At 47.5% G+C, this 19,271-nt stretch overlaps 1 protein-coding gene across 2 annotated transcripts in view; it reads left to right on the top strand.

Annotated features, from left to right (window-relative positions):
• Positions 1–19,271, top strand: part of nfat5a (nuclear factor of activated T cells 5a) — a 37,658-nt gene that overhangs the window by 12,503 nt on the left and 5,884 nt on the right. Inside the window, exons 1-11 of one of the 2 annotated variants that reach the window (XM_037766502.1) lie at positions 9,395–9,525; positions 12,831–12,893; positions 13,450–14,080; positions 14,183–14,366; positions 15,129–15,319; positions 15,427–15,599; positions 15,843–15,977; positions 16,083–16,135; positions 16,226–16,358; positions 16,615–16,799; positions 16,891–19,183. In XM_037766502.1, the coding sequence (XP_037622430.1) occupies positions 13,497–14,080; positions 14,183–14,366; positions 15,129–15,319; positions 15,427–15,599; positions 15,843–15,977; positions 16,083–16,135; positions 16,226–16,358; positions 16,615–16,799; positions 16,891–19,183 (3,931 nt within the window). In that variant the 5' untranslated portion in view covers positions 9,395–9,525; positions 12,831–12,893; positions 13,450–13,496. Of the gene's footprint in view, positions 1–9,394; positions 9,526–12,830; positions 12,894–13,449; positions 14,081–14,182; positions 14,367–15,128; positions 15,320–15,426; positions 15,600–15,842; positions 15,978–16,082; positions 16,136–16,225; positions 16,359–16,614; positions 16,800–16,890; positions 19,184–19,271 lie in introns of those variants that run through there. The other variant, XM_037766501.1, reaches the window with a different exon arrangement.

The raw sequence follows: 19,271 nt of genomic DNA on the forward strand, positions 1-19,271 counted from the left end.
ACATCATCAGGTTCATCATCACACCGTTAACATCATCAGGTTCATCATCACACCGTTAACATCATCAGGTTCATCACACCGTTAACATCATCAGGTTCATTACACCGTTAACATCATCAGGTTCATCACACCGTTAGCATCATCAGGTTCACCATCACACCGTTAGCATCATCAGGTTCATCACACCGTTAGCATCATCAGGTTCATCATCACACCGTTAACATCATCAGGTTCATCACACCGTTAACATCATCAGGTTCATCACACCGTTAGCATCATCAGGTTCATCATCACACCGTTAGCATCATCAGGTTCATCACACCGTTAGCATCATCAGGTTCATCATCACACCGTTAGCATCATCAGGTTCATCACACCGTTAACATCATCAGGTTCACCACACCGTTAACATCATCAGGTTCATCACACCGTTAGCATCAGGTTCATCACACCGTTAGCATCATCAGGTTCATCACACCGTTAGCATCATCAGGTTCATCACACCGTTAGCATCATCAGGTTCATCACACCGTTAGCATCATCAGGTTCATCATCACACCGTTAGCATCATCAGGTTCACCATCACACCGTTAACATCATCAGGTTCATCACACCGTTAGCATCATCAGGTTCATCATCACACCGTTAACATCATCAGGTTCATCACACCGTTAACATCATCAGGTTCATCACACCGTTAACATCATCAGGTTCATCACACCGTTAACATCATCAGGTTCATCATCACACCGTTAACATCATCAGGTTCACCATCACACCGTTAGCATCATCAGGTTCATCACACCGTTAACATCATCAGGTTCATCATCACACCGTTAACATCATCAGGTTCATCACACCGTTAACATCATCAGGTTCATCACACCGTTAACATCATCAGGTTCATCATCACACCGTTAGCATCATCAGGTTCACCATCACACCGTTAACATCATCAGGTTCATCATCACACCGTTAACATCATCAGGTTCATCACACCGTTAACATCATCAGGTTCATCACACCGTTAACATCATCAGGTTCATCACACCGTTAACATCATCAGGTTCATCACACCGTTAACATCATCAGGTTCATCACACCGTTAGCATCATCAGGTTCATCACACCGTTAACATCATCAGGTTCATCATCACACCGTTAACATCATCAGGTTCATCACACCGTTAGCATCATCAGGTTCATCACACCGTTAGCATCATCAGGTTCATCATCACACCGTTAACATCATCAGGTTCATCACACCGTTAGCATCATCAGGTTCATCATCACACCGTTAACATCATCAGGTTCATCACACCGTTAGCATCATCAGATTCATCACACCGTTAGCATCATCAGGTTCATCATCACACCGTTAACATCATCAGGTTCATCATCACACCGTTAACATCATCAGGTTCATCACACCGTTAGCATCATCAGGTTCATCATCACACCGTTAACATCATCAGGTTCATCACACCGTTAGCATCATCAGGTTCATCACACCGTTAGCATCATCAGGTTCACCATCACACCGTTAACATCATCAGGTTCACCATCACACCGTTAACATCATCAGGTTCATCACACCGTTAACATCATCAGGTTCACCATCACACCGTTAACATCATCAGGTTCACCATCACACCGTTAACATCATCAGGTTCATCGCACCGTTAGCATCATCAGGTTCACCATCACACCGTTAGCATCATCAGGTTCACCATCACACCGTTAGCATCATCAGGTTCACCATCACACCGTTAATATCATCAGGTTCATCACACCGTTAACATCATCAGGTTCATCATCACACCGTTAACATCATCAGGTTCATCATCACACCGTTAACATCATCAGGTTCATCATCACACTGTTAGCATCATCAGGTTCATCACACCGTTAACATCATCAGGTTCATCACACCGTTAACATCATCAGGTTCATCACACCGTTAGCATCATCAGGTTCATCACACCGTTAACATCATCAGGTTCATCACACCGTTAACATCATCAGGTTCATCACACCGTTAGCATCATCAGGTTCATCACACCGTTAACATCATCAGGTTCATCATCACACCGTTAACATCATCAGGTTCACCATCACACCGTTAGCATCATCAGGTTCATCACACCGTTAACATCATCAGGTTCATCATCACACCGTTAACATCATCAGGTTCATCACACCGTTAACATCATCAGGTTCATCATCACACCGTTAGCATCATCAGGTTCACCATCACACCGTTAACATCATCAGGTTCATCATCACACCGTTAACATCATCAGGTTCATCATCACACCGTTAACATCATCAGGTTCATCACACCGTTAGCATCATCAGGTTCATCATCACACCGTTAGCATCATCAGGTTCATCACACCGTTAACATCATCAGGTTCATCATCACACCGTTAACATCATCAGGTTCATCACACCGTTAACATCATCAGGTTCATCACACCGTTAACATCATCAGGTTCATCATCACACCGTTAGCATCATCAGGTTCATCACACCGTTAACATCATCAGGTTCATCACACCGTTAACATCATCAGGTTCATCATCACACCGTTAGCATCATCAGGTTCATCACACCGTTAACATCATCAGGTTCATCACACCGTTAACATCATCAGGTTCATCATCACACCGTTAGCATCATCAGGTTCATCACACCGTTAACATCATCAGGTTCACCACACCGTTAACATCATCAGGTTCATCACACCGTTAACATCATCAGGTTCATCACACCGTTAACATCATCAGGTTCATCATCACACCGTTAACATCATCAGGTTCATCATCACACCGTTAACATCATCAGGTTCATCACACCGTTAGCATCATCAGGTTCATCACACCGTTAGCATCATCAGGTTCATCACACCGTTAACATCATCAGGTTCACCATCACACCGTTAACATCATCAGGTTCATCACACCGTTAGCATCAGGTTCATCACACCGTTAGCATCATCAGGTTCATCACACCGTTAGCATCATCAGGTTCACCACACCGTTAACATCATCAGGTTCATCACACCGTTAACATCATGTTGTTGTGGGTTTATGGTGGAATAGAGTCAGAGTTATCCTCCACACATTTCACAGAAAGATTGCCGTTCTGGACACATGAACGCTCTCAGAGGATGGCAGCCTCCCTATCCCCGTCTAAAGGGTTAGGGTCACTACTACCACCAGGGTCACCATCAAGGTCACCATCAGGGTCACTACTACCACCAGGGTCACCATCAGGGTCACCATCAGGGTCACTACTACTACCAGGGTCACTACTACCACCAGGGTCACCATCAGGGTCACTACCAGGGTCACTACTACCACCAGGGTCACCACTACCACCAGGGTCACTACTACCACCAGGGTCACCATCAGGGTCATTACCAGGGTCACTACTACCACCAGGGTCACCATCAGGGTCACTACTACCACCAGGGTCACCATCAGGGTCACTACTACCAGGGTCACTACTACCAGGGTCACCACCAGGGTCACCACCAGGCTCACTACTGCCCCTTTAATCTCCTATACACTTAGTTTGGACACTTGGTTCAGCCAGCTAGTATTTCATTGTTAGCAGGCTGTTGCTGCGTCGGTGAGGAACCGAACCGTTAACTCTTGTTAAGTGGATTTGTTCAGGCTTTCAGCAGCAGGTTAATGTCCTCTCTGTTAACAAGAGGATCAACTGCATGTGTAAAGGAAGGCACTGGTCTGTGAATCTGCTACTCAACGCTGCCATCCATCATGCTATTGCTTATTCATGAGCAAGCCGTGTATATTGTGTTGTTGTGTGCTGCTCTTAAAGTGGGAACCTGAGACACAATATTTATGCATTTTGATAGCGGACGGTGGTGGACAGCAGGGTTTCCTCTCTTATTTAACCTCCTGGTCTTCCATGTAGTCCACATTGTGATGGTTAACATTATACAGAATACAACCCTCACCTGCCTGCTGTTCTCACATCTGTCTGCCTGCTGTGTGAAGGCCGCTCAGCACCCAGCACTGCTACGTGACCCTGAAATGCCCAGTTGAGCCGGCCACCATATGGTCACACCGTATCACATGATGACTGCTTATTTATATCTCAGCGGTTGGGTGTGTGTCGTGGTCAAGGTAGCGGACGATGTGCTCGTCAACGATCTGGTGGTGGGAAACCTCGTGTACATCAGACTGAAGAGAGAATAGATGGCCGAGTGGTCTTCTGGTCTGCATGTTGGTCACATTGGGCTCAAAATGAAGCAAATGTGAAACCTCAATAGTGTCCTGAAGCTTGATCTCTTTAAATGAATATATAGTAATAATATAATAAACATCTGCTTGTCAGGTGTTTTAGCAGAGACCCCATTAGTCTACTCATTAGTCTACTCTGATTCTAGGAACCACTTCTAGGATCTGTAGTCTTCCAACTCTGTGACTGAAACAAATGACAGGATTGATGTAAATGATTAAAGTGTTACGGTGAGCAGAGTGGTGAGGGCTGGACACTCTGAACATTAGATATAGAACCAGAATCAGGGAGAGAGAGAGACAGGTAACTCCACCATAGAAGACTATATTTAGATGAGTATTCCCCTTTAACCTCATCAAGTGCTTCATCTGCATTAAACAAACAAAGGAAGATGCATGACATTAACTGCATTACACATTTACTCAATACAATCACAATCAACTGACATCCAGATTCACAATATATCAGTTAAACACGGGCAGTCATAAAGTTTTTTAGCAGAGGATCAGGTCTGGCTGGTAGCAGGGTAACAGAGAACTGGTGTCGTCCTCCCCTCCTACCTATAGGAGTCCTGATTGAGTGTTCAGATTGGACTCACCTGATTGGACTCACTTGATTGGACTCACCTGATTGGACTCACCTGTGCTGTTCAGAGGAACTGGACCCAGGTGAGCCGGTGGCTGCTCTCAGAGCTCATTAGGGATGGAGGCAGACATGACAGACTTTACAACAACGAGGTTGTCAAACAATATATATTTCAAAAATCATTTTCAGACCACTTCATTAGTTACACAAACGCCACCCATATCATATCTTTCTTTATGGAATAGTGCTTCAAATCTACATTAAAATATATAAACACTGATAAAACACATTCAGTTCAGTTGGGATTCAGGCTGCCAGATTTTCATTACAACACATTCTTAAAGCATGATCATACTTTTCTTTGCTGTAGCATTATTATTGCTATCCATCCTTAGAAGAAAGTCTGGTTTATTTTATTTTCTACATAATCATTTATTAACACAACACAACTCCCAATATCTTCCAACACTGTAACATATTCCATAAAAGAGAAAGAATGTGTGCTGCTTTGACACTTGCCAACGGGTTATCTAACATCCATATTATTCTCCAACTTCAAGTGGAAACGTAATGTGATTTTTAGTTTTATTGCAGAAATATTTGATGAAACAGCTGGTGTATTGTCTTATCCTGCTCCCCTTTTCAAGTGGGTTCATTTAGATGGATAGAAAAAAGACAGTTTAGTCTTAGTCTCACTGGGGAAGAACAATCATTCATCAGCTTATCAGTGTGAGAAACCTGAGCTGTAGCATCAGTGTGTGAGACTAATATGGACATGGATCATCTCCATATAGATCTGGTCCGACCATAGAATAACAACAGAGTGAATAACAACATAGTGCACAATAAGAACAAGCCATTTGTTGTTTGTCATTCATTTTTGTACATTATGAGAAGAACCCTGCAAAGACTAAACATGAAATGTGAGTATATTATGTTCTGCTCTATTGTTATTTCATGGTGCCTGAACTGAATGTCTCCATGCATCCATTAGGCTCCGTTTACTGTCAGTCACCGGAGACATATGAGAAGAAATGAAAGTGCCCCCTGGAAATAATCCTTTAAAAGCATGCTGCCTCCTAACTTTGATTAACTCTGTTTATTCACTGCTCCTGTGTGAGCTAGTACGCTGGTTAAGTCTGTTTATTCACCTGTGTGAGCTAGTACGCTGGTTAAGTCTGTTTATTCACTGCCCCTGTGTGAGCTAGTACGCTGGTTAAGTCTGTTTATTCACCTGTGTGAGCTAGTACGCTGGTTAAGTCTGTTTATTCACTGCCCCTGTGTGAGCTAGTACGCTGGTTAAGTCTGTTTATTCACGTCACCTATGTGAGCTAGTATGCTGGTTAAGTCTGTTTATTCACGTCACCTGTGTGAGCTAGTACGCTGGTTAAGTCTGTTTATTCACCTGTGTGAGCTAGTATGCTGGTTAAGTCTGTTTATTCACCTGTGTGAGCTAGTACGCTGGTTAAGTCTGTTTATTCACCTGTGTGAGCTAGTATGCTGGTTAAGTCTGTTTATTCACGTCACCTGTGTGAGCTAGTATGCTGGTTAAGTCTGTTTATTCACCTGTGTGAGCTAGTATGCTGGTTAAGTCTGTTTATTCACCTGTGTGAGCTAGTACGCTGGTTAAGTCTGTTTATTCACCTGTGTGAGCTAGTATGCTGGTTAAGTCTGTTTATTCACCTGTGTGAGCTAGTACGCTGGTTAAGTCTGTTTATTCACGTCACCTGTGTGAGCTAGTACGCTGGTTAAGTCTGTTTATTCACGTCACCTGTGTGAGCTAGTACGCTGGTTAAGTCTGTTTATTCACGTCACCTGTGTGAGCTAGTACGCTGGTTAAGTCTGTTTATTCACCTGTGTGAGCCAGTACGCTGGTTAAGTCTGTTTATTCACCTGTGTGAGCTAGTACGCTGGTTAAGTCTGTTTATTCACGTCACCTGTGTGAGCTAGTACGCTGGTTAAGTCTGTTTATTCACCTGTGTGAGCCAGTACGCTGGTTAAGTCTGTTTATTCACCTGTGTGAGCTAGTACGCTGGTTAAGTCTGTTTATTCACGTCACCTGTGTGAGCTAGTACGCTGGTTAAGTCTGTTTATTCACCTGTGTGAGCTAGTACGCTGGTTAAATCTGTTTATTCACCTGTGTGAGCTAGTACGCTGGTTAAGTCTGTTTATTCACTGCCCCTGTGTGAGCTAGTACGCTGGTTAAGTCTGTTTATTCACGTCACCTGTGTGAGCTAGTACGCTGGTTAAGTCTGTTTATTCACTGCCCCTGTGTGAGCTAGTACGCTGGTTAAGTCTGTTTATTCACGTCACCTGTGTGAGCTAGTACGCTGGTTAAGTCCAGGCTAGGTTGACTACCACAAAGCTTGTGTCTTTAGAAAGGTCAGTATGGCTTGCATTACTGCATCCTTTACAGCAATGTAAACTAGATGTTCATGGATTAGTAATTGGGTTACATCTTAAACTGGAACCACTGATCTGGTTTATTCATGTGATCTACATAAGCAGCCCGTGGAGAACCAAACAGAGGATCCAGACATTCACTGCCAGTAGAATTCAGTTTCAAGGTAAACACAGATGGGTGAAAATATCCAAAAATGGCATTCTTTGTGTGCAGCGAGTGGCTCTTTTGCCTGCACTCCGGCTCCAGCATATCGCTGCGAGTTCAAGAGTGTAATTAAAGGAGCCATTATTGGGCACTGAGGCACATTCTCCGTCTGCAGATTTTTTCATTTGCAACAAAAACATAGCGCTCGTGTATTGTCTATTCATCTGTCATCCCCCATCTCAGCCCCAAGCCAGCTGCAAAGAATAAAAATGGACTGGTGACCTTGCTATTTGGCGAAACCTTTAAGGCATGTGTAATATGAGCAGTGCATAACTCTGAGATGAGCTCATTTAATTGTTCTAAGTGTAGGTCTAACTCAGTCCGGCCCCCCCCCCCCCCAGCTGGCTCGTGTGGTACAGCCCACTTTTTCGGGCATACTCGGACAAGCTAGTAGAGCTGTGCACATGGACGTGCACAGATACGTCTCCGAGCGCTGGATAAACAAGCTTTATTGTATTTGTGAGGAAACTATCCCTTAAAGACAGATTAGTTCTGGATCAGCAGTGGAGCATGGAGCTGGCCTCCATCTCAAAGCTTTAGGTTGTGCCCGTCTGTGTAGCTCTCTGTGTGCACGGTGGTGATTTGGTGTTGTCACTCCCTCAACAGCATCGTTGACGTCACAGAAGTGCCAGATCATGTGTCTTGTCAGTTTCACCGTTCTGCCAGTGCTAAGTCATAGCTGAGTATCAGATGACTACTACGCATGCTGGGGGCCGCGATGCACAGCTGAAATATCCATGTCAGGGTGTTGATGGGTCCCTGTTGCTTAGCAACCAAACCACCTAATCATGTGTTTATCTTGTTCCAGTGTAGCTGCAGCGGTTGGTTTTAGTCTTCTAGGAATCATCTAGGAATGTCTCCCTGGGTCTTATTACACTCAACCCAGGGGAGGTTAATTCAGTTAATCAGAAGATAGCCTGTGTTGTGTTAGTGTTGACAGCAGACCTTTTCTGTATATGTGTGGTAAAAAGTGTGATCATGAGACCCAGGACTGCTTCCTGACCCGTTCCAGGGTTGCTTAACTTTTAAAAAGGAAACAACGAGATGCAGCTAGTTTTGTTTTTCTCAACAGGATGACTTTAGAACAAGGGAAATGAATTATTGAATTTGACACCATTACAGTTTGTGAAGGAAATGTTTTGACTGTAATTCAAAAGAGAAGTTGGGTCTTTCTGAGTTTAGTTGAAGGCAGGCTGAACGTTTTTGGAGCCAGTGTCTAGCTGTCATTAGTGGTACCGTCTCTTAAGGCAGTTCTGTACTGGGTTCAGTTATTGGCCAATGACGAGTACATAATAACGTAAGGACTTTAACTTGTGTGAACTAGTGGTGTCATGAGAACCGATACTTCACCACCAAGTCCATGCTTCAATTCTGAAAATGTGACGGTACTAGTTTTCCACAGTACCGTGGGTACCGCGGGTCAGGGCTCCAGACTAGCGTCGTCCCAGAGACAATTCAAAATGTCCCTGATAATGCTAAATGGTAAACAAGAAGTTTTTGTTGAAATGGCCAGGAGGAGAGGAACGTTAGCTGTTAAATAATAACGGAGCTAACAGCTACTGTTAACGGAGGTTCCATTGAGTATATACAATAACCAGTATTTAAACGGTAATAAAGGAGTGTATGTTGAAGTATTTGGATTTATTGTGTTGTTTTAGTTTTTTTCCGTGGTATGGAATCGGGTATGGAGAATGGTGGTATGGTATAGACTACTACATTTCTGGTATGGTGACATCCCTAATGTGAGCACACCATCTCACCATCTCAAGTTAACTGACAGCACAAGCAGATATTTCTCTGTCCTCTCTTTTAAAAATGCTGAATTATTGTACCATAAAGGATGCCCATCTCAGTGGGACAAGCATTTCTAGTTCCTTGGTCGTGTAATAAACAATAATGTGATGTGTGTCTTCTCTCGCTCCTCTTTCATGACAGAGTCGGTATATGACCTCCTCCCCAAAGAGCTCCAGCTCCAGCCGTCGTCCACCCAGACAGACCCGGCCGCCATGAGCCAGAAGAGCGGGGGAGAGGCGGGACCTCCCCCCTCGGCAGCCTTGGCCTCAGGTGAGCTACCTGCTGAGTCCATGAACACCATGATCTGGGATCAGTTCCCCCGAGACAGTAGGGGTGACTTATGGCCTGGTAGCAGTGTCTGGGGGCAACTTCACCCTTTCACCACTTTCTGAGACAATATGTGAGATGATATGAGCTAGTTTAGGATTTATAGTTTTAATACCCGGTCATATTAGATCCACTTGGGTACATCAGGGGTTTCCCTGGTTCCACGAGGCCCGGGTGGTACCGGTTAGGGGGTGGAAGGTGATTTCACTCTATGAATATATTTATCAAGCTGTAATACAGGAACCACCAGTTAGAGAAGCTCTGTTGTTAGTCCTGTCTGTTGGCTTGTTGGACATGTCAGCGTTAGGTGACCCCGTCAGATCCTTTATTAAACCCCAGCAGCAGCAGCAGCAGCATGGGGGCTGACCTGGACTCTGTGTGTCGGGGGGGCTTTGATATTCACCCAAACTGCATTAAGTGCCTGCAGCTCTTCACCTAACCAGTTCACTTCATAAAACTGAGGATATAGTTTTAGTCCAACTTCTAGACTCAGTGATCTAACTAACATAGAGCGTGCTAGTGGCACTGACTGTGATCTAACTAACATAGAGCGTGCTAGTGGCCCTGACTGTGATCTAACTAACATAGAGCGTGCTAGTGGCCCTGACTGTGATCTAACTAACATAGAGCGTGCTAGTGGCACTGACTGTGATCTAACTAACATAGAGCGTGCTAGTGGCCCTGACTGTGATCTAACGAACATAGAGCGTGCTAGTGGCCCTGACTGTGATCTAACTAACATACAGCGTGCTAGTGGCACTGACTGTGATCTAACGAACATAGAGCGTGCTAGTGGCCCTGACTGTGATCTAACTAACATACAGCGTGCTAGTGGCACTGACTGTGATCTAACGAACATAGAGCGTGCTAGTGGCCCTGACTGTGATCTAACTAACATACAGCGTGCTAGTGGCCCTGACTGTGATCTAACTAACATAGAGCGTGCTAGTGGCCCTGACTGTGATCTAACTAACATAGAGCGTGCTAGTGGCCCTGACTGTGATCTAACTAACATACAGCGTGCTAGTAGCCCTGACTGTGATCTAATTAACATACAGCGTGCTAGTGGCCCTGACTGTGATCTAACTAACATACAGCGTGCTAGTGGCACTGACTGTGATCTAACGAACATAGAGCGTGCTAGTGGCCCTGACTGTGATCTAACTAACATACAGTGTGCTAGTGGCCCTGACTGTGATCTAACTAACATAGAGCGTGCTAGTGGCCCTGACTGTGATCTAACTAACATACAGCGTGCTAGTGGCCCTGACTGTGATCTAACTAACATAGAGCGTGCTAGTGGCCCTGACTGTGATCTAACTAACATACAGCGTGCTAGTGGCCCTGACTGTGATCTAACTAACATAGAGCGTGCTAGTGGCCCTGACTGTGATCTAACTAAGATAGAGCGTGCTAGTGGCCCTGACTGTGATCTAACTAACATACAGCGTGCTAGTGGCCCTGACTGTGATCTAACGAACATAGAGCGTGCTAGTGGCCCTGACTGTGATCTAACTAACATACAGCGTGCTAGTGGCACTGACTGTGATCTAACTAACATACAGCGTGCTAGTGGCCCTGACTGTGATCTAACTAACATAGAGCGTGCTAGTGGCCCTGACTGTGATCTAACTAACATACAGCGTGCTAGTGGCACTGACTGTGATCTAACTAACATACAGCGTGCTAGTGGCCCTGACTGTGATCTAACTAACATAGAGCGTGCTAGTGGCCCTGACTGTGATCTAACTAACATACAGCGTGCTAGTGGCCCTGACTGTGATCTAACTAACATAGAGCGTGCTAGTGGCCCTGACTGTGATCTAACTAACATACAGCGTGCTAGTGGCCCTGACTGTGATCTAACTAACATAGAGCGTGCTAGTGGCCCTGACTGTGATCTAACTAACATACAGCGTGCTAGTGGCCCTGACTGTGATCTAACTAACATAGAGCGTGCTAGTGGCCCTGACTGTGATCTAACTAACATACAGCGTGCTAGTGGCCCTGACTGTGATCTAACGAACATAGAGCGTGCTAGTGGCCCTGACTGTGATCTAACTAACATACAGCGTGCTAGTGGCACTGACTGTGATCTAACGAACATAGAGCGTGCTAGTGGCCCTGACTGTGATCTAACTAACATACAGCGTGCTAGTGGCCCTGACTGTGATCTAACTAACATACAGCGTGCTAGTGGCCCTGACTGTGATCTAACTAACATAGAGCGTGCTAGTGGCCCTGACTGTGATCTAACTAACATAGAGCGTGCTAGTGGCCCTGACTGTGATCTAACTAACATAGAGCGTGCTAGTGGCCCTGACTGTGATCTAACTAACATAGAGCGTGCTAGTGGCCCTGACTGTGATCTAACTAACATAGAGCGTGCTAGTGGCCCTGACTGTGATCTCAGTTCTCTTCTCCTGGAAAGCTTTGCTCTGAATAACAGCTCGTAGAAACGGCCCGTTTGCATTAACAGCATGCTAACAGAGCTTCTTCTTTCTCATTTCACTCCTTGTTTCTTCAGCAGCACTCTGTTCCCTCTCTGATGCTTGTGCTTAATGCTTTACTTTCACTCTGCTTTGTAGGCAGTTCAGAATCTATTCAGGTGGTCCGGCGTTAGAGATGCTGATCCAGATACTGTCCTTTGGCTTAAGCAGTCATCTCAGACATCCCTCATGTTCTGACATTACATTGTGTTCCTCAGTCTGTATGATCACATCTCTCTGAAGATAAACAGACACAGTAGGTCATGGGATGATGTGTTGAGGTCTCAACCTGTTCTATCTCCTCCATCAGTGGTTGTGAAGGTTCTGTCTCTTTATGAAACAGTGAAGTTGCCCCCAGCCATCGTTTTAAACAACATTTAGCAAATGAAAGGAAGATGGTCTGATCTTAGATCATGGTTCAGGGCAGCCGACTTCAGCTAAACCTCTGAAGGATTGTAGTGTAGAGTTTCATGTAGAGAGCAAACTAACTGGTCAACAGAGCACTTTGTTAACGCTACCTGTTTAAGCATCCTGTCTGAGCCAGCTGGCCCTAAGCGGCGCCGATCAAAGCATGACTACTGTAATGTCCGTCAGGTCATCATTAACCAAATACACGTGCTTCAAAATGTCTATAAATGATCGACTTCAAAAGTGACTCCTTCTTCACTATATGAATTCATCCGATTGACTGATTGACAGAAGTTGAATCTTGATGATCAGCTCTCTTGTTGCTCATTGGCTGTCTCGTTTTTATTGCAGGAAGTTCCCTCTGAGGCAGGGAGTGTCTGCATATAAAATGGTCTGCAGTTCACTGCTCCATAGGTCAGAGGCTTGTTTATTCTGTCTCCATGGCTACGCTCAGTCCCAACCAAATCTTCCAATTGGCATGCGCAAACTACTGTTTACTACTGAATGCACATTGCACAATCTGTACTGTAACCCTGGCAACCCTGGCAACATTTAATTTGGCGCCACATTACCAGCTTGCAAATTTGGCTGTACAAGAAAGTTTGCCCAGATTTTCTGATGTTTCTTTCTGGCAATGTGTATGTACCAATGTGTAGCTTGCTTTTGTTTTTGTAAACAAAGCATGTACGTTTTGTCACATTGATTTTAATTGAGAGGTTTTGTAGGAATCAGAACATTGTGGGACCTTTAGTACCCTTCTCAACTTTAACTTCACAAGATTTGATCAATGCTTGACGGCTCTCGCATGCACAGTGAGAGCTTCTAACCCACAACAGTCTGTTGAAATTAGAGTTGGGAAGAGGGGAAATCAATACAAATCATGCACAAATTCAGCTGCTTGAATGGGACTGCTAGCCTGCACTGAGCCGGACATCTCCACTAACTTCTTTATCTGTATATACTACTACAGATGCCACCTCTTCCACCTCCAGCCCCTCTGCCTCTTCCTCGTTGGCCATGGGAGTCCCATCAGCTGGCTCCTCTACCTCATCCTCAGACCATCTCAAGGTTCCCCAGCATCTCCACTCCACCGGAGGGGATGGAGCTGGAGCTTCAGAGATTCAAGGTATGGAGGGTGCCGTGTCTGCCCCCAGTAGAGGAAACAGTGGAGCAAACAGCGCAACGGCAGACGTAGGGTCAGGAGCGATGTCGGGGCTGGGAGTCCAGCAGCCTCAGAACACCCCATCCAAACGGAGGCCCGTGTTGAGCATCTCCCCGCCGCCCGAGGACCTGTTCGACGACAGCCAGATGTCTTGCCAAGAGGAGCCTGCCGCATCGGCTCCGACGGGTCCAGACTCGGAGCACAGCAGCAGCATGTGGGCCGACGACTCCGTGTCTAACTTCAGCTTGGTCAGCTCCGTCTCCTACAACGACAACACGGAGGTGCCGCGCAAGTCCAGGAAGCGCACGCCTCGCCAACGGCCAGGGCCCAAGCCCGCTCCCCCGGAGGACAGCATGGATGTGTTTGATGCTGACAGCGCCAAGGCCCCTCACTTTGTCCTTTCCCAGCTGGGCACAGACAAGACCAGTTCCATAGCCAGGTGGGCTGACCCTTGTTCTCTGAGGACCTCTCAGAGTCCGTCCGTCTGCAGGAATATACTACATGTTTTATCATATTAACGTTCTTCTGTGTTGCTCTGCAGCTCTCTGGAGTCAGGAACTGCAGTGAAGGGGGGGTCACTGTCTACTCAGTTCCCCCAGAGGAGTGATGGGAAAGAGCTGAAGATCCTGGTGCAGCCGGAGACCCAACACAGAGCTCGCTATCTGACCGAGGGCAGCAGAGGTTCTGTCAAAGACCGCACGCAGCAGGGATTCCCCACCGTCAAGGTTTGACCAAGAAGGCCACCGGCTGCTTCTAGACACTGGGACAATATTAGTGACTGAATAAGGCCCAACATACACAGGACACGGAGTGGGAAGTAGGGTGCATCATCCCAGTTCAGACCCATCAGAGGCATTCACTCACTAACCAGCACAGTTTCATTTTGAGCTACTTCAGAAGTTGTATTTTACAGTGGCTAGCCTGCTGTATTCCACGTGGTACATAGTGAATTAACAACAGACCCAACATGACCCAAACTAGATCATCCTAGTAACTTGACCTGTTCCTGATGAATCATGGCAGGGAAGTGAAGGAATAGCGCCGGCACTTCATTCATCAATAAGGCACTTAACCCTCGACGGCTCCTCCGGGGCTGCTTAGTGGCTGCCGGATTAAAGTGTGTCTGTTGAGCAGCTCCCAGCTGTTAACGCGTGTAGAGAACGAGGCACTCAATGAAACAACCCTGAAATTCATCAGCACATGTATGACAGCAGTAAAGCTTCTCTTTCTGTTCTTCTTCTGTGGTGTAATTGGACATTCCTCATATGTCAAAGGTCTGACTCTTTCTGGCAGAGCTGGCGAGCATCCACACATTACATCACACGTTTCAATACGCGTGTTTCAGTAAGCTTTAGTAAGGAAGCATCACTCAGTGTTACTCCATGACCTCTGGGTTTAAGTCCACGTTATTCTTTACTGGTGTTCTGGTTTATATTCTTACGGAGGGTTCAAGTTAATGACACAACGTCTCTTGTCTTTGTCCCCAGCTGGAAGGCGTGAATGAACCCGTTGTGCTGCAGGTGTTTGTAGCGAACGATGCCGGCAGAGTGAAGCCTCACGGTTTTTACCAGGCGTGCAGAGTGACGGGACGCAACACCACCGCCTGCAAGGAGGTGGACATAGAGGGCACCACTGTCATCGAGATCCCTCTGGAGCCCAGCAACGACATGACACTGGCGTAAGGGCTGGTCAATAACTTCGTATGTTAATCCTTCCACAGTGTCCATGTTGGAGAAGTTCTCACTGTGCTCGTGGTGTTTCCTCCATCCGGTGGTGTTTCTACAGGGTGGACCGTGTAGGGATCTTGAAGCTGCGTAATGCAGATGTGGAGGCTCGTATCGGTGTGGCCGGGTCCAAGAAGAAGAGCACGCGGGCCAGGTTGGCCTTCAGAGTCAACATCCCCCAACCTGATGGATCAGTCCTCACTCTACAAGTGACCTCATCACCCATCCTCTGCAGTGAGTAGTTCAGGCACAATACCAGCTAAAGCTGCTAGCAGCCACCAGCAGGCTTCATGAGGCTTCATGAGGCTGAACGCTGGGGGAGGTTGTGTTTCCACTGATGGTTCTGGGGTTTCATCAAGCAGAGCATTTAGGAGGATGGATCTTTCTGTTTCTTTCACTCTTCCTCATGCCCTTTGACAAACACCAGGCCAGATGTCATGTGAGTTGTGACTCTCTGACTCTTCTGTCATTCTCCAGCCCAGCCAGCGGGGGTGCCAGAGATCCTGAAGAAGAGTCTTCACAGCTGCTCAGTGAGAGGAGAAGAGGAGGTTTTTATCATCGGGAAGAACTTCCTCAAAGGAACCAAAGTGATTTTCCAGGAGAACATTGCAGGTGCTGTAGCCGGCTGAGTGTCATCAGGGTGTCTTTAGTTGTATCTCAGTGTGATCGGTGTGGATGTGGCTCTCTGCATGTAAACCTACATATCTTTATTTGCAGATGATAATTCCTGGCAAGCTGAGGCAAAGATCGACATGGACCTTTTCCATCAGGTAACTGAGCTGAATGCTGTCATTGACCATTCTCTCCGTCACATTTCACCGATAATGTGACCGATCTTTGGGATCTCTAATGTTTTCCAGAACCATTTGATAGTGACAGTCCCTCCGTTCCACAACCAGTCAGTCACTTCTCCCGTTTCTGTGGGAATCTTTGTGATGACCAACGCTGGTAGATCACATGACGCCCAGCCCTTCACCTACACTCCAGACTCAGGTACCGACACCAGCTCCAGTCTAGATGCTAATCCCATTCTTCAGATACTGTGACAGTAGTATTATACTATATGAGGGAAAGTGCTACTTGCATCGGTGGTATAAATCTGCAGATGCATGTAAATGAAAGGTTTCAATATTTCTGAAATGTCAGAAATCACCAATGACTTCTGACAGAAAATTAAATCCCAAACATCCATAGAGGTGTTGGTGTTCTCACCGACACACAGCGATCCTGTTTCTTCTCTCACCCACAGCCGAGAACTCAAACGTCCGGACAGTAAAGACAGAGGGACCCTCTCTGGTTAAGACGTGTGTGTTTGATGGCCAGATCAAATCTCTATCTTCTGAGCAACCCGACAGCTCTGCTCCGCCTTCCAAACGGCAAGAGGACACGCCGATGGAAGTGTCGAGCAATCCCCCGCCCACAGACGTCTTTAAGGTAAGACACCAATCATTCTCAAGACAGTGGAATAACAATGTCTACTTCACAAATGCAGTTGGGTAGCATTTTGTTTCCTCTGTGTTCTCAGCCATCCCCCGACCCTCTGGTGGCGGTGCAGCAGACGCTGGAGCTCAGCTCTAGTCCTCATCCGGGTGGAGAGTCCTTTCAGAGCCCAATGCCCCTCCAGCCTGAAGATGTGGAGCTTCCCCAGGCGCCCCCTGTCTTCCCTAGCCTAGAGTCTCTCAGCACCATACAGAAGCAGGACATTGCCCCCACATCCTCCTTCCCGGTGCCGGGTGACACTACCATCCCCCCTGTGACCGCAGAAGTCCCTCAGCAGTTCCTCCGAGACCCTCAGGACAGCATCCCTCCTGAGAGCTCCAGTAACAGTGGAGGGGTGGTAGTGGTGGCCATGCCCCAGATAGCGTCTCCCTCTCAGCCCCAGACACAACAGACACAGGTCTCCCTGTTCCCCCAGGAAGGGGTGGCCCAGCTGGAGAGGGCAGTGAGGGAGCTCCAGGCCGGAGGGAACACCACGCTCCAGCAGGTGTTGGAGGCGGCCGTAGTCCAGCAGCAGCTGAACTCGGTGCTGTACAGCCCCAGCCCCTCTGCAGACTCCCTCCAGCAGCACGTCCAGGAGAACATGAACAGCCTTCGACTGGGAACCACAGACAACTCGCTATCGGCACAGCTACAGATACAACAGCAACAACAGATACAGCAGATACAACAGCAACAACAGATACAACAGCAACAACAGATACAGCAACAGCAGATACAGCAGCAACAGCAGCAACAGCAGCAACAGCAGATGCAGCATCAACAGATACATCAGCAACAGCACATACAGCAACATCAGATACAACAGCAACAACAGATGCAGCAGCAACAACAACAGATGCAGCAGCAACAACAGATACAGCAACAGTTTCAACAGCAGCAACAACTGCAGCAACAGCAAATCCTTGGTAACCTTCAGCAACAACAACAGCAGCAGGTTCTTGGCAACATGCAGATCCAACAACAACTTATATTACAGCCACAAGACCAGCAGCAGTTGCAGCAGCAGCAAATTATGGCCAATATTCAACAGCAACAACAACAGCAACAAGTCCTCAACAACATCCAACTTCAGGATCAGCAACAACAAAATCAAATACTGACCAACTTACAACAACATCAGCTACAACAGCAGCAGCAACAACAGCAGCAAAATCAAGCGTTGAGCAACCTGCAGCAGCAACAACAACAACTGCAAGAGCAGGAGGTGTTGGAGACTCTACAGCAGCACCTTCAGAACGAGTTGCTTCAGCCCCAGATCCACTCGTCCCCTCAAGGACAGCAGCCGGTGTCCCTCCTTCAACAGGCTGGAGAGCTGCTCACCATTCAGACCAGCTTCCCAACACCGCCTCCGTCCCACACATCTCCTCCACAACAGCTCTTTCAATCGCCCAGGCCCCTGGCTGAGACCCAGGGCTCCCCACAGCAGGTCCAGGCCGCCCTGCTCCAGAACACGCTGACTGTTCTGACTAGTGGCGGTCTCAACTCCGAGCAGCAGCCTACGGGGTCGACCCTATACCTGTCCCCAAACCCTCAGCCCCAACAGCAGCAGCAGCAGCAGCTGGCTTTCATCTCCTCCATGGAGACATCCAACAGCCAGCCCCAGTCCGTCGCCATGTTTCAGAACCAACCCCAAGCTCAGCTCTCCCAACTGCAGCAGCAGAGCACCCCCATGGAGCAGCAGCAGTCCCCCCAGCAGAACCAACAGCAGCCGCCACAGCTCCCCATGGGCCAGCAGGGCTCCTTGTTCCAAAGTATCCCCAACCACTCCCAGGGGAGCCCTGTCCCCCAGAACCAGCTCTCCCAACCGCAGCAGACAGGCCTCCTCCTCTGCACCACCGATCTGAACCCCCAGGCTATTCCCCCAACGATTCTCTTCAGCACTCAGACCCAAGGCCCGTCCCCTATCGGGAGCATCGGTGTTGGAATCCCCCAGCCAGACCCAGCAGAGCCCATGTCCTTCCAAGACCAGAGCTCCTCCGGCAGCAACTCCACCTCCGCCGAGAACCAACAGCAGAGCCTGTTCCAGGAACAGCAGCCGATGCAGGTGGGCCCGAGTTCCAGCAGCGTCCCGAGCAGTCAACCCGTGGAGCTGTTCTTACCACAGACGTCTCTGTCCAGCCTGCAGAGCACCATCGGCTCACAGGAGCTGAGCAACCAGGCTCCAGCCCCCGGCACCACCATCTTTGTGGTGCAGGGTGGCGTGGGTGTGGTGGCCAACCCTGGCCAGCAGCCCCCGGAGCAGCTCTTCCAGACCACCGTGGGGGGGAATGTGGCTCCACAAGGACAGGCCAACCTGTTTGTGTTCGGCATCCAGAACGGTAAGATGATTCTGGTCTTTTCCAGTAAACGGAGTTCAGTGTGTTGAGTTGTTGTCAATGCCGGTTTGATTCTAGTGATTCCTCCTCT

This window comes from Sebastes umbrosus, chromosome 4 (assembly GCF_015220745.1).
Source record: "Sebastes umbrosus isolate fSebUmb1 chromosome 4, fSebUmb1.pri, whole genome shotgun sequence".
NCBI classification, from domain to species: Eukaryota; Metazoa; Chordata; class Actinopteri; order Perciformes; family Sebastidae; genus Sebastes; species Sebastes umbrosus.